Source organism: Electrona antarctica (assembly GCF_951216825.1).
Source record: "Electrona antarctica genome assembly, chromosome: 12".
In the NCBI taxonomy this organism is placed as follows: domain Eukaryota; kingdom Metazoa; phylum Chordata; class Actinopteri; order Myctophiformes; family Myctophidae; genus Electrona; species Electrona antarctica.
Window position 1 is genome coordinate 33,028,768 of NC_136793.1, and position 12,733 is coordinate 33,041,500.

A 12,733-nucleotide genomic window follows, 5' to 3' on the forward strand; every position below is an offset into this window, starting at 1 on the left:
ATTTGGCTTATTCTGTACCCTTCATCCCTCCTGAGAAACCCCTCCAGTTGGCAAACACCATGAGAGGCAGATGCTCGCGGTTGAAGTCACAAATAGCCTGGGCTGTTTTGAAAGCAGAGTCTGGGAACCACACCTGGCCAGCCTGCTGCAGGAGCTGAGACAAGGCACACAAAACATGTGTGCTGTTATAACCTCATGGAATTACACAGACTGCTGTGTTACATTGACATGGTCAGCCTTTATGAAATGACATGACATAGGAGTGGAATTGACTCACTTTAGCCTCTGAGTCTAAGTTGGCTGGATCAGCTGGGACAGTGAGCTCCACAGTGCGCGTTTCCACAGCAATAACACCGAGGGGAATTCCTCCTAATCTGTATTCATAAATAAATTAGCTGCCAAGCTATTACAGCCCATAGTGAAATCTGTGGGATTTATTCATTAACCACTTAAGCCCCATTTTATACTTAGTCGTACGGTGGTACTAGCACTAGGACTTCCACAAGCATTGCATCGAGACAAAAGCTTTGATATAATGCCCAAATATACCCAAAATAGAGAAGCCAGGGTGAAAGTGATCAATAAAAGGGGATATGTAACGCTTGGCATATCTGTGTATAAATTAACTTACCGAGCTCTGCCCACAACTACAGTCCGAGCCCAAGAGTCCATGATCTCCATGAAGGAGCCATGGTCAAAGAATCCACTCTGCCAGGCTCCTTTCACAGCTAAAGACACACATTGAGATTTATAACAGGACAATAAACGAGGGATCAAATGTAGCCTAATAGATTATTAGGAGCATTTAGTCAAGTTAAGCCAAAGCACTCACTGGGGTGTGGCCTCCCAGCCAGCATCCAGCGAGGGTCATAAGGAGCTTTCGTGGGGGTGAATTCTATATCCCGGTCTACTGGATCCTTAGATGTTATAATAGGAACCGGGGACTGCTTGTTCTGTAAGGATAAGAGCAACATTGACTGTATGAGATCTCCATGCTTGGTACAGTAGCGCATAGAACCAGACATACCGGTAGTAAATTAACATTCACCTTTGGCATATAGGAGAGCCACTTGAGAATGTTGAAGACACCTTCAAAGTCATCTGGCACAGTGATGTGACTGACTCCATTATTGTGCATGATCTGTACTCCTCCCAGCTGGTTGTTGGATGTATAGACCTCCCGTCCAAGAACCTGCACAGAAACAAGGAAAATGTATCATCAAGGTCAATCAACCACAGTTTTGTACTGAGCAACAACATGGAATCTGCATTTGACTATTTTGTTCTAAAAAGGTGATGTTTTTCATGCGACAGTGAGGAGCATTCAGCTTCACAAACCTTGTTGAGTGCTCCTGCTCCAGTCAGGATTATATGAGAGTTCTCCACCTGGATGACCCTCTGCCCCAGACGGACTAGATAGGCTCCAATCCCAATGGCACGGCACGTCACCTGAAAGGGAATTAAATGACTCAGTACCACAGACCGGAGGGAAACTACATAACGGTAGCTGATTAGGGGTGGATGAATAGGAACTGGGAGAAGCAGGGGATGACTTCTCACCATGCTGATGGTGATAATCTCGTCATAGGCCAGAGAGGTCTCCCCGGCGATCATGCCAGAACCTCGCAAATTCTCCACACCAAGCCCATCGTCCTTCCCAATGATGTCGGTAATGATGTACCTGAAACGTGTAATGCCAGATACAAAACCAATTATTCATGATTTGACAGGAACAAGAGCGCAAAGCCTTGCAACAATCGACAGTGGAGGGTTTATTTTACCTGGACTCTCCACCCTCCTCCACGTGGTGACAGTGAACCGCGTTAGTAGAGCTGATACGGGTGTAGTCCTGTGGTGTCAGGTACAGGTACTTGAAACCCTACAGATGAAAGGAGATAACATTAAGAACACGCGTTAGTGTCCATCATCTCAGACAAACGGAGATTACCAACAACTATTAATTATTTCAAATAGGGCCTCAGGTGAGCAGACCCAGTCTGCATTATTATTACTACAACTACCGTCAAATGACCAGCACACATATTAAAGCGGACATGAGCAGAAAACCTGCTTTCCCTTTGTTTTCATAAGTGATGAGTCATCATGACATCACCTTGTAGGGGTCATCGGGGTCGATCCAGGCCACCTGGAACATGTGTCTGATTTCTTCAGCGAGGCCGATGCGTGCTCCGCTGTTGGCAGAAATGTAGATGCGGGGGATCCCCTCAGACCGAGCCAGCTCAGACGCCTTGAGGTAAAGCTCGTCTTCCTGTGGCCCAAACGAGCCGATCATGTGAGTGATGTCATTGCAGATGACGATGATGTCCCGCCCCGTTGGGTACTCTGGGGTCTTCATCTTCATCCTGAAGGCGACCATTCCCACCTGGTGAATGCAGGATAATAGACATGTATAAAAGCTGTGGCTCCGACACATGATGTTGCATCAGATTAAATATTTAACATTTAATCCAAAGTGAGGCGATATTATGATTAACATCTCACATCATTGTCCCCAGGGAGGCGGTTCATCTGCGCCAACCGACCATGGGAGTCCAAAACCAGCTCAGTGCACATCAGCACATCTTTAGGGTATTTGTCCCCTGGACCCCACAGCTTGAATAGCGCCTACAGAACAGCAATTAAAACATGGCTCAAAAACAGTAAAGATCCAAATGAATCATGTCTAATTCAGCGAGCCTGCAGTACCTGTCTGAACATCTCGGGGAAATCGTAGATGTAAGTAGTGCCTAGACTCTGGGCCTGGAAGCGCTTGGACTGCAGCAGGTCTTTGGTCACATATGGGGTGTTGATAATCATGCCATGTAGGAGACCCTGCTTGTCTCCATACGACTCGAACATGATCTGAACGGAGAGGGAGATGAGTTTCCCTTCAGTAATTGTCATGTTTATATGAAAACTAGATTGCACTTTCTCAAATATATCCAAAACACATTATATCCACAAATCTAATCACGTGGGAATGGCATGGCTTCAATGCGTCTAGGACATCATCTATGATGTATAACTCCACATTTTGATAGGGTTTCAGTCCGATCATAGCCCCATTGACTTCCACTATAAAACAATTAAATTAAATAAGTTCAAAATTGTGGAGGTACGTTTGTGGCCTACTGGTAGTGTACACAGACAATTTGGTGCCTAGCGGTTTGTGAGATTAGTTGCAAGCACACAAACAGGCACATAGACCGACCCAATTATAAATAGATTCAAAAATTACAAAAACATTATGTTGATATATACCATACTGTACATGGCAACAACAACCCAAGAATGGGTTCCCCTCTTGAAAGGTAAAAACCCCAAAAGGGGTTCCCATCCTTAATGGGTTAACTGAACTATACCACTGCTGCTACTGTATGTCACTGTATGTAGTGGGCGAACTTGGTCAATGGCTTGTACCTGTCCACAACTGTGGTCAGTGACTTCCTTATACAGGCTGATGTCCAAATAATAGCCAGATTCATTGGTGAGGAACAGACGGACGGGTATGGCATGCCCCGTTGGTGTAAGTCGAATATTGATCTTCAGTTCAGCCTGCAGGACCCGAAGCTTCCACAGCCGGCTGCCATAACGCATCACCATGGAGCGCACAGACTCCTCTATCTGAAGGCCAGAAGGGGAGAGGATGTGGATGGAAAAAGAGAATGTCGGCCTGGAGCAGTTGTTGAAGAAGAAATCGATGTGATACACTTTAAACCTGATTTATACTTAGTTGCGTGCCGGTGTTTTACACAGTAAATAGCAGATCAAGAAGCATATCCACCTGTGCAATGCGTTATGAGCATGTATGTGGTGTGCAATGCGTTATGAGCATGTATGTGGTGTGCAATGCGTTATGAGCATGTATGTGGTGTGCGACACCCACGCACCCAAGTATAACTCAGGCATTAAGTAGGCTTGGTCAGACTGTTATTGTGTAGCACATTGACCTTGGAAGGGTCCATAATGACTGTTATTGTGTAGCACATTGACCTTGGAAGGGTCCATAATGACTGTTATTGTGTAGCACATTGACCTTGGAAGGGTCCATAATGACTGTTATTGTGTAGCACATTGACCTTGGAAGGGTCCATAATGACTGTTATTGTGTAGCACATTGACCTTGGAAGGGTCCATAATGACTGTAGGGACAAAGTTGAGGAAGATATGGTTGCAGTCTGTGCGGAAAGTGGTGTTACTGCGGGCAACTTCCAGTTCATCCATGGCCTCCAGCAGAAGACGTTCTCCCTCATTTTGCAGGTACTCAAAGGAGGCTTCCTGGTTGTGAAATACAGGTTTTTTTAACAAAAGATACAGTAAATCAACCTTCCATTGATTTTCCAATGAAAAAACAACCCCAGTCTAAAAGCCCCACTAGTGACCTCTAGAGGCCGTGCTGCTTCTTGCACCCAAATGGACTGACCAATACATGGCCAAACAACTCTCTCATACCTTTGTGATGAGGTCTGAGTGACGAATGATTGCTCGGATGAAGAAGCGGTAGTCTGTAACTTCAGCACCCACCGCTACACGAGCAGCACCGAAATATAGGTGCATCTTGTGGTTGGCACAGGGAACAGCAGTCAGGTCAAAGTTCCTCATGCGGTTAAGCTCCAGCTGAAAGGCCAAGGCTGGTTCGAGGTTTCTATAGATACAGTCCTCCTGGAACTGAGGAAATGTACAGGCAGAGTCATGGGTTATAATCACGAACCACTTATGAACAAATACTGTATGTATGTAGTGTACCCATGTTCACCTTATACAATATACAGTATAGTATTTCTGCAGTTCTGACAAAATTATAATTCTACCATCATCGCTATACTCTTGTTATCTCACCCCATCTCTGGCTCTGAAGGTGAAGAACTTGGGAAATTCTCTCTGTTGCAATCACAGTAAATACAGGGTTAGTACAAATCAAATATAAATATGCAATAGCAAAAGGTATATTTAACGTGCGTCAATATCGTGAAAAAATGAATCAAATCATGTGGATCTTGGGAATCTACATGAGAATGTGGATTTCGACTTCATGAGGCCAGCCTCTCATCTGTCATCTGTGACCCATCTATGATGTAGGACTCCAAACTTGAGTAAGGTTCAGCCTGGTCAGCCGTCAGTTATCCTTTGACTTCCATCCATTATAAATTTATATTTGAATTTTTCAAAAAGTATAACACACAAAAACATCTAATATCAGTTTGTACCTGCCCATACGTAAGGCATTATAGTTATATAGGCCTATCAATAAGCAATGGCATGGTTTTACTGCTAAAGTGAGGTGTATTATTATTTTTGTTATGACCATTATAATTACTTTAGCCCTGCTCAAACAGCCAGTATATAAGCAACAGGAACACTTAAGGATGAAAATTGGATTAGTGTGGCAGCACTAGCAGTGTTTTGTCTCCAGATATCCAGTGCACCAGTAAACACTTACGATAAGCCCTCTTTCTGTTCTTTATCTTGCTGTTAAACCCAGGGCCGTGTCACACAGACGGAGACTTAAGGCTTCTACAGACCAAGCTGTCTTGTACTGACATCTCCTGACTACATCAGGAGATCAGATTGAGTGACGCCAGGTGACGTCTTATGTGTAAAAGTTGCTCCAGACACAATGTACACAGACTACATCCTAAAAGTTGCTCCAGACACAATGTACACAGACTACATCCTAAAAGTTGCTCCAGACACAATGTACACAGACTATATCCAACAATCAGTGGATGGCACAGTTCTTATGTGCAAATAATTCAATGAATAACCTCACAAAAAAGTGACCGACTCTGTAATGAATGTAGCTGGCAGACGTTTTCCTTTCATGTTCTAATGTACTTGAAGTGTAATCAAAGTCTACCAGCCCTACTCAAATAAGACCGCTGTGTGGACATCCGCTCAGGGTGTAATGTGTAATCCACAATGTGTATTACAGAACATGATTTTATAAGTTGATATTAAAACATTTGATCAATAAAGCCTTACCCTCTGTGCAAAAAGAAATGTGATCCTCCTGATGCCATACTCAAAGAGGATTGATTTCTGGGAGGAGGAAATACATTTTATTATCAATCATCAAAATAAAATTGACTTGAAAAAGTAGAAACACATCATCATAATTTATGAAGCATGTAACAATAATGCTAAATTTATACTACGCCTAAAATAGCTGATCTACGAGCCAACAACACATCACGATGCGAAATGTGAGCCTTTCGTATGACAAAGTATAAAATAGACTCAAGATCATATGCTGACCTTTGACTGAGCATAGGCTGTCAGCGCTGTGACCAGCGCATCATCATCCTCTGTGTCTGTTGACTTTATGGACACATTAATGATGTGGATCGGGTTTTCCCTCTTGTTCTGAGGAAGATATACGATTATTACGTGACAAAGTAGAACCGTTTAGTTTACTATAGTTTAATTATTAGCACATATAAAATAGAAACAATACATATCAAAAGAAAACAAGTTATTGTACAAGGAAAGGAAGAAGCCAACAGGCTTATTTGGAATCCTTAGCTTACATTCAAAGTTCAATAAGAACAATTGAACAGATCCAACCAAGCAATGTATTGCTAGTCCGATTGTGCTTAAAAACCCAGAACTCCTCACCTTGACGTTCTCCTCCTCATACAGGCCAGAGCTGGCATCTGAAAACAGTGGACTCTCCAGGTCATCTGCAAAGCTTGAAAGTATCTCATCAAAGTTTCTGTAAAACACAAGAATACATCAAGAAATATTGTACATTGTGTGTAGATACAGTATACATTGTATATCTACATACTGCATGTAATTATTTATTCAAGATTCAAAGATTTTATTTGTAACATGCTTTGTCAAATGTACAGTGTGTGCAGTGAAATAGATTTATAAATATACTGTATCTAACCCATTAAGACCGGGAAAGCATCTGCGTTATTTTGGATTTTAAGCAAAAAGCATTATTTTATACTACTTTTTGAAAAATCATGAAAATTTGTGCAAAAATCTTTGAATACATACAGTCTTTTAAAGCAAACATTTTTTACTAAAGTCTTTGCTTCCGGGGGTCCCTGGAACAAATTATTTCGAGATGGGGTCAGTGGCCAAATACATTTAATTGTGGGTGGGTGTCTTCGACATGAAAACGTTTGAGAACCACTGATATAGCAAGCAACATACGTTTTTCAGAAAACTGTTAAGATTGTTAAGACATTTGTAGAATCCGCCTCAGGTCTTAATGGGAAAAACAAAGTAGTAATGTAATTATAGCTGTTTTACTTTTTGAAGTCTTCAAAGCAGTTGAAGGCCACCATGGCGCCCATGCGTTGGCACGGCGGAGACAGGTGAGCCCCCTCCAGGAACAGGTCACTGCCCTGACGCCTCATTTCAAACTGACCCGAGTTACTCAGTGGGACAGCAACCCTGGCATGGAGGAACAGGCCACATGAGTGAGCAATAGGAGGTTCCCAACAGCAAATGATAACTGCAGGCAGGACAGGTGTGCTTCAGCACGGAACACTCAGCTACAGCCATCAGAGAGCAGTGAAAGCATTCTACACTATGTCTGCTTGACCTATTTGCAAAGCAACTTAATATTGCCAATGAGCTCGTATCCAGTAACATAATAGGAATAGGCATATTTAAATCTATTTTTCTAATTGAATCATCTCATATGACAAATAACTGTTGTTAGAGATTGCAATTGTTGTATTCTGTTTGATTGAGATTGATGGACAAATTATGAATCCAAATTTGACCTTGGAAAGTACAAGCTCCCCAAATTGAAATAAATTGCAGGTTTTAAGAGGAACATGCCATGAATAAGACATACCCCTCTCAAAAGCTACCAGTCACCGTAAAAATTGAAAATATATTTATATATAAAAAGACAAATTAGTAAGAACTTGTTAAGAGTCCTTTAGTAAATGTTTATGGTTTCATAGGAAGGAAGGAAGAAGTAACACTGTGCATTCAACATGCATTGCTGCGAGGCATACACAGACAGGTCAGGAGGCTTGGCTGGCTGGGAGGAGCTGTACTCTACCTGTTCAGAGTAGGGCTGCTCCCTCTGAAATAAGATGATTGACAGGTGAATATTAACAACCTTGGCCTCAACCTCTACGCATTAGAATGCTTTGCACATTCAGGTTAATATCTAATTGGGTCAAAAGATAATATAAATTAAAAAAAACATTCTGCATTCCAAGTTAGCACTAAGCAGTTAGAGCCTTGGTTAAAAGACTGCTCGCTCTATGCCTGTGCTACGTTTAATGATTATATGTGTTATGAATGATCAGGTTACATTCATTAAAAATAAGGTGAGGGTTGAGGGAAAACTCTTAGTTAAAGTCAAAACCATCCTTTAGAAATGGCATACAGTGATATATTTGCGCTTTAAAATCGGTATTATGATTTGGTTTAGTGGATCATTGGAAGCACATGGTTTTGCTCTAAATAAAGAGATGATATAATGTCTCTGATGCAACTGAAGAGAGTATTTTAACTATTTATCAATTTGAATCCATTTGTAGAAATTGCCCATGTAGTCAATGGCCTTTCTTTGACTGAAATAGGAATCACAAAGCAATAGTGAATAACAGTGAATATTATAATCCTAAAATAATGTCATAAAACAAAAACAAACAAAGAAAAAGCTTTCAAATTGAAATGGTGTATTGTGTATACGTTGTGTTGTTTTCTTGTTGGTACCTGTTGGGGTGAGATGATGGCAACATAAACTGGAAGTCTACAGCACATGTCCCATCCCGCAACTGGTGATGCTGGAGGCTGTTTAATTCATAAGCAATGTACCCTCTGCGCACATATACCTGCAGAGAGGACACATCGATTAATCAACAGATATGCTGAACAGCATCACCTGAATGTATCATCGTGTAAACAAGCAAGGAGGTTGCAGTAGCAGTGCTAGGATTTACATGTCAGGCGCCGCCACTGGGCTAAGTCTCTATCATTGACATGCTTACTATACCTCCAAGGCAGCCATGCACACAACCCGATTAGTGTGGTAGAAGAAATTGGGAAGAACATCAAAAATGGAAGTCTCCGAGAGGATGAGTTTCTGTAAGAAATGAAAACCACCATCATTTTATTGACCCTCAACAATCTAAAACTTATAAAGAAAAGTGTAAACCCTCCACAAACTAACCTTCAGGTTCTCTGGGCAAAACTGGTGTCCGTACATGTCAATCGCAGACAAGAAGATGGACTCCACTTGGTTATGTCTCAACTCATAGGATGGCAAATGAGAGGCAATCAACACCTATGGAACCCAAACATTAGTGATTTTAAAACTCGCTCAGTAGTATGTTACTACTAGCAATACACTTAATGTACCATACCAGTGTCAATACATGCCATGTCTAATCACAGCTTTGGCAATATATTGTACAATTTTCCTTTTAATGCTTATTTTTAGATAATTATTTTTCTTTGGTTTTTAGTCATGGATATTTCTACATTTTGCTGACTATGACTTTTCAAATGAATCCACACGTTTGGGCACCAAAGGACCATAAAGCTCACTGTATCTCTGCACGTTGATTGTAATAACATACTGAAATGAATGGAATCCAATGACTTGAATCAAACATGTCTAGTTTTAATTTCAACTATACCGCAAGTAAATAGGCTAAACATGCCAACCCCCTGGAATGGTTCTTTAATATACAGTACCTAAACATAGGGACAGCATTCAAATATCTGACTGAGACGAAACCATACCATGCTCATGGCCTTACCTGTCTTGCCCGCAAGGCTACCTTGGAGTTCTCCACCTTGCTGAGCTGCGTGAGTTCATTTAGTATGGCCATCAACTCGTCTGCTAGGGTAGGATCTCTTCCACAAAGTCGGTCCTAAATATGTCAAAACATGTCAAGACACTATACAAATGTTATTCAACTATGTATGCGAGTATCAATGTTGACTGAACACTTACAATAAGCATTGTGACCAGGATGTTCTTCTTGGAGACCTGAGCGTGAGAGAAAATACAGTCGAGCACATGCGTCATGTCGGGCTTGTACTGCTCTCTCAGGTTGATGACACACTTGTCGTAGTGAGCTGTTTGAGCGGAAGGAAAAAAAACAATACAAGCTTAGGAACATGCATCTTGGATACCACCAACTTCAAATTTGACAAAAAAAAAGTATGATAAAAGTATGATTATGGGATGCATAGCAAGTATTATCAATCTTTTCCTTTAACCCATTTTGGGCGGGAACCCCTTTTGGTGTTTTAAGCATTATGTTATGCTTTAGCTATTGAAAAATAGCAGATCTACAAGCTCACCGAGCGGCACCGAGTGCCACGCTACGAGCTTGTAGGTCTGCTATTTTAGAAAAATCGTGAAAATGTGGTGCAAATCTTTGAATATATATATTCTTTCAAAGCGAACATTTTTAACTAAAATCTTTGCTGGAACTGGAACAACATATTTTCAGATGGGGGTCGGCGGCCAAATACATACATTTTTGGGGGTACTTGACATGAAATAGTTTGAGAACGACTGACAGAAACATGGGTTAGTTCAATTGTGAGTTCAAACAGTAATAAAGATTAACCTTGCTGAAATTGCGTTTCCACTTGTAAGTAGCGCTTCAGCAAGTCCATCACCACAGACTTCATATAGCCTCGGATCCCACTGCGGTACCTGGGACAAAGTCATTAGCCACAGCCTTTTAATATTGACACAATCAGCGTGAATTACTGCTGGGAAATTCAGTTGTCTTGTCTAAAAAGAAAGAAAACATTTACTTAACCAAAAACTAACCTCTGCACCAGCTGCACAATGCTCTGAGTATTCATAAAGAACACCTCTCGGTCAGCCTTCCTCTGCAGGGTGGCTGCATGGCTGTCCAAAATATTGGCAATCTGAAGCAAAGCATGAGATAAAAACGAAGGAGACAATGATTGGTGATTCAGAAAGACACTGACATTCATGTAGAATAGATAAACTTCATTCAGATGTACTATAATGGACTTATAAGCATAAGAATGCAGTCATTCATGAACTAGTGGAAAATATCACAGTGCAGTATGCACCCCATGCAATGTTTTTTATATTTGGAAGTGGTTTACATTTGGACTGTTTGCATTGTGAGATAGAGAGGGAAATCAACATTGTGATGCCATCTTTGGGCATCGGGTCTCCTTAGAAATCTACCAAAGACAGTATTTCTTCAATATGAAACCCTCACCCTTTGGCTGGGGAACTGGCAGAGGACAGAGGTGATGTTGCTAGCATACTGTGCCATGACTTTACGGATGGCCTTCTCCACAGCTGGGGGGATGCGACCTGCCACACTGGTCATGATCTCCTGGAGTTCCAACAGTGGGAGGGAAGGGTCCCTTAGCGTCGTCATCAGGGTATTTACCCACTGCTTCAGCTGCACAGAAAATCATAACTTACTCATGTAACTGACAAAGAAAGCAGACCTCATTCAAAAATCTACAGCAGAAAGATTCCTACTTACCTTGTTGCTAAAGTAGGGCTCTGCGAGGCAGTAACCATCCATGACTTTAACCAAGTTCTCTAGCACACCATGGAACACCTGGTGAAGCTTCTGCCCCATGATGGGCATTGGCGGCTGGGGTGGTAGTGACGCATTATTAAGCTCCACCTATGACAGCAGAACACACAGGAAAAAATATAAAAAAAGACCAGCCAGTGGATTTATATATTATATTAGGAAAAAACAAACACAAACAGGCTTTTAACCTGTCAAAATGGCTTGTGTAGTTGACAAACACCACTATGAATTCCTTATTAATATCATTCGTGTACACACTACAGCTGGTGATGTGGGGGTAAACTTGCCAGATGGATTCTGCTAGGATCATCCAATTCAATACTGGCCACCACACAGCCAGGCTCCAGCACTGCCCCCGGTCTCTTTACAAAGTGGACACAACCAGGCTCGTGCACAGTCAGGGTCATCACCATCTTCATCACCTAAATCAACAAAACAGAGCAAGTCTATTAAAGCACATGGAAAAGAAACATGGCTGAAGATTGTTTTACCAAATAATTTCTCATTCACCTCAATCTCTGCATAGGCGCATCCCGCTGAGACATGGCCTCCGTCCTCAACCATATACTGTAGCAGTTTACCAGCAGAGGGTGACCTTAGCTTTGTGAGATCCTTCTCCTTCTCAAACATACACGTCTTGTTGCCAACAGTGATGCGGTAGCTGCAGGATCAGAATGGATCAGTTTGTGTGTACACTTCACATAAACACAAACTGCTTCTTCCACCGTGTTTTCAAAAGTGATACCGAGTCCCATCCAGATTCTAGTAGACTCTAGTAGACTCACCTTTCCACTTCTTCCTTCATGTAGGTGGTGTGGCTGCTGCCGTCATAGCAGAGCAGAAGGCCACCGTCACTCAGCCTGTGGACATCGATCTCTATGTCTGAACCATTCGTGATGATGACATAGGTTGTTGGGGACTGACGAGCAACCTAACGGGACCACGGACACAGTCGAGAGGTTATTGCTTAGAAAATAAAGTAACAGGGGAGTTGAACAGAACAGACTGGACGAGTTGGAAGTCTCAGATACCTTGAGGCAGAATTTCACCCCCTCATATATCAGGTCCACATTTACAGAGTTGAGCAGACTGTCCGCAGGTAGCACCTGGCCCCTGCAGAGGTATAAAATCAGATTTTAGGGAAAAGATCTACTGTAACAATCGAAGCACATAAAAGCATGAAGGGGAAATGGCATGTT

General features: G+C 41.9%; 1 protein-coding gene across 5 annotated transcripts in view; it reads right to left on the reverse strand.

The window, feature by feature from the left end:
* The window catches only part of acacb (acetyl-CoA carboxylase beta), a 29,085-nt gene that overhangs the window by 3,497 nt on the left and 12,855 nt on the right, over nucleotides 1–12,733 (reverse strand). For 4 of the 5 annotated variants that reach the window (XM_079516731.1, XM_079516735.1, XM_079516733.1 and 1 more), the window contains 33 exons: nucleotides 12,566–12,647; nucleotides 12,320–12,465; nucleotides 12,045–12,195; nucleotides 11,822–11,956; nucleotides 11,478–11,624; nucleotides 11,202–11,390; nucleotides 10,775–10,875; nucleotides 10,566–10,654; nucleotides 9,941–10,065; nucleotides 9,744–9,857; nucleotides 9,152–9,265; nucleotides 8,975–9,064; nucleotides 8,695–8,813; nucleotides 8,030–8,053; nucleotides 7,264–7,407; nucleotides 6,616–6,712; nucleotides 6,256–6,363; nucleotides 5,983–6,039; nucleotides 4,840–4,881; nucleotides 4,453–4,668; nucleotides 4,123–4,278; nucleotides 3,421–3,624; nucleotides 2,707–2,862; nucleotides 2,503–2,625; nucleotides 2,114–2,383; nucleotides 1,782–1,879; nucleotides 1,561–1,681; nucleotides 1,339–1,449; nucleotides 1,049–1,192; nucleotides 833–953; nucleotides 632–728; nucleotides 278–374; nucleotides 19–154 (listed from right to left, as the gene is read on the reverse strand). In XM_079516731.1, the coding sequence (XP_079372857.1) occupies nucleotides 19–154; nucleotides 278–374; nucleotides 632–728; nucleotides 833–953; nucleotides 1,049–1,192; nucleotides 1,339–1,449; nucleotides 1,561–1,681; nucleotides 1,782–1,879; nucleotides 2,114–2,383; nucleotides 2,503–2,625; nucleotides 2,707–2,862; nucleotides 3,421–3,624; nucleotides 4,123–4,278; nucleotides 4,453–4,668; nucleotides 4,840–4,881; nucleotides 5,983–6,039; nucleotides 6,256–6,363; nucleotides 6,616–6,712; nucleotides 7,264–7,407; nucleotides 8,030–8,053; nucleotides 8,695–8,813; nucleotides 8,975–9,064; nucleotides 9,152–9,265; nucleotides 9,744–9,857; nucleotides 9,941–10,065; nucleotides 10,566–10,654; nucleotides 10,775–10,875; nucleotides 11,202–11,390; nucleotides 11,478–11,624; nucleotides 11,822–11,956; nucleotides 12,045–12,195; nucleotides 12,320–12,465; nucleotides 12,566–12,647 (4,124 nt within the window). The remainder of the gene's footprint in view (nucleotides 1–18; nucleotides 155–277; nucleotides 375–631; nucleotides 729–832; nucleotides 954–1,048; nucleotides 1,193–1,338; nucleotides 1,450–1,560; nucleotides 1,682–1,781; nucleotides 1,880–2,113; nucleotides 2,384–2,502; nucleotides 2,626–2,706; nucleotides 2,863–3,420; nucleotides 3,625–4,122; nucleotides 4,279–4,452; nucleotides 4,669–4,839; nucleotides 4,882–5,982; nucleotides 6,040–6,255; nucleotides 6,364–6,615; nucleotides 6,713–7,263; nucleotides 7,408–8,029; nucleotides 8,054–8,694; nucleotides 8,814–8,974; nucleotides 9,065–9,151; nucleotides 9,266–9,743; nucleotides 9,858–9,940; nucleotides 10,066–10,565; nucleotides 10,655–10,774; nucleotides 10,876–11,201; nucleotides 11,391–11,477; nucleotides 11,625–11,821; nucleotides 11,957–12,044; nucleotides 12,196–12,319; nucleotides 12,466–12,565; nucleotides 12,648–12,733) is intronic. The other variant, XM_079516732.1, reaches the window with a different exon arrangement.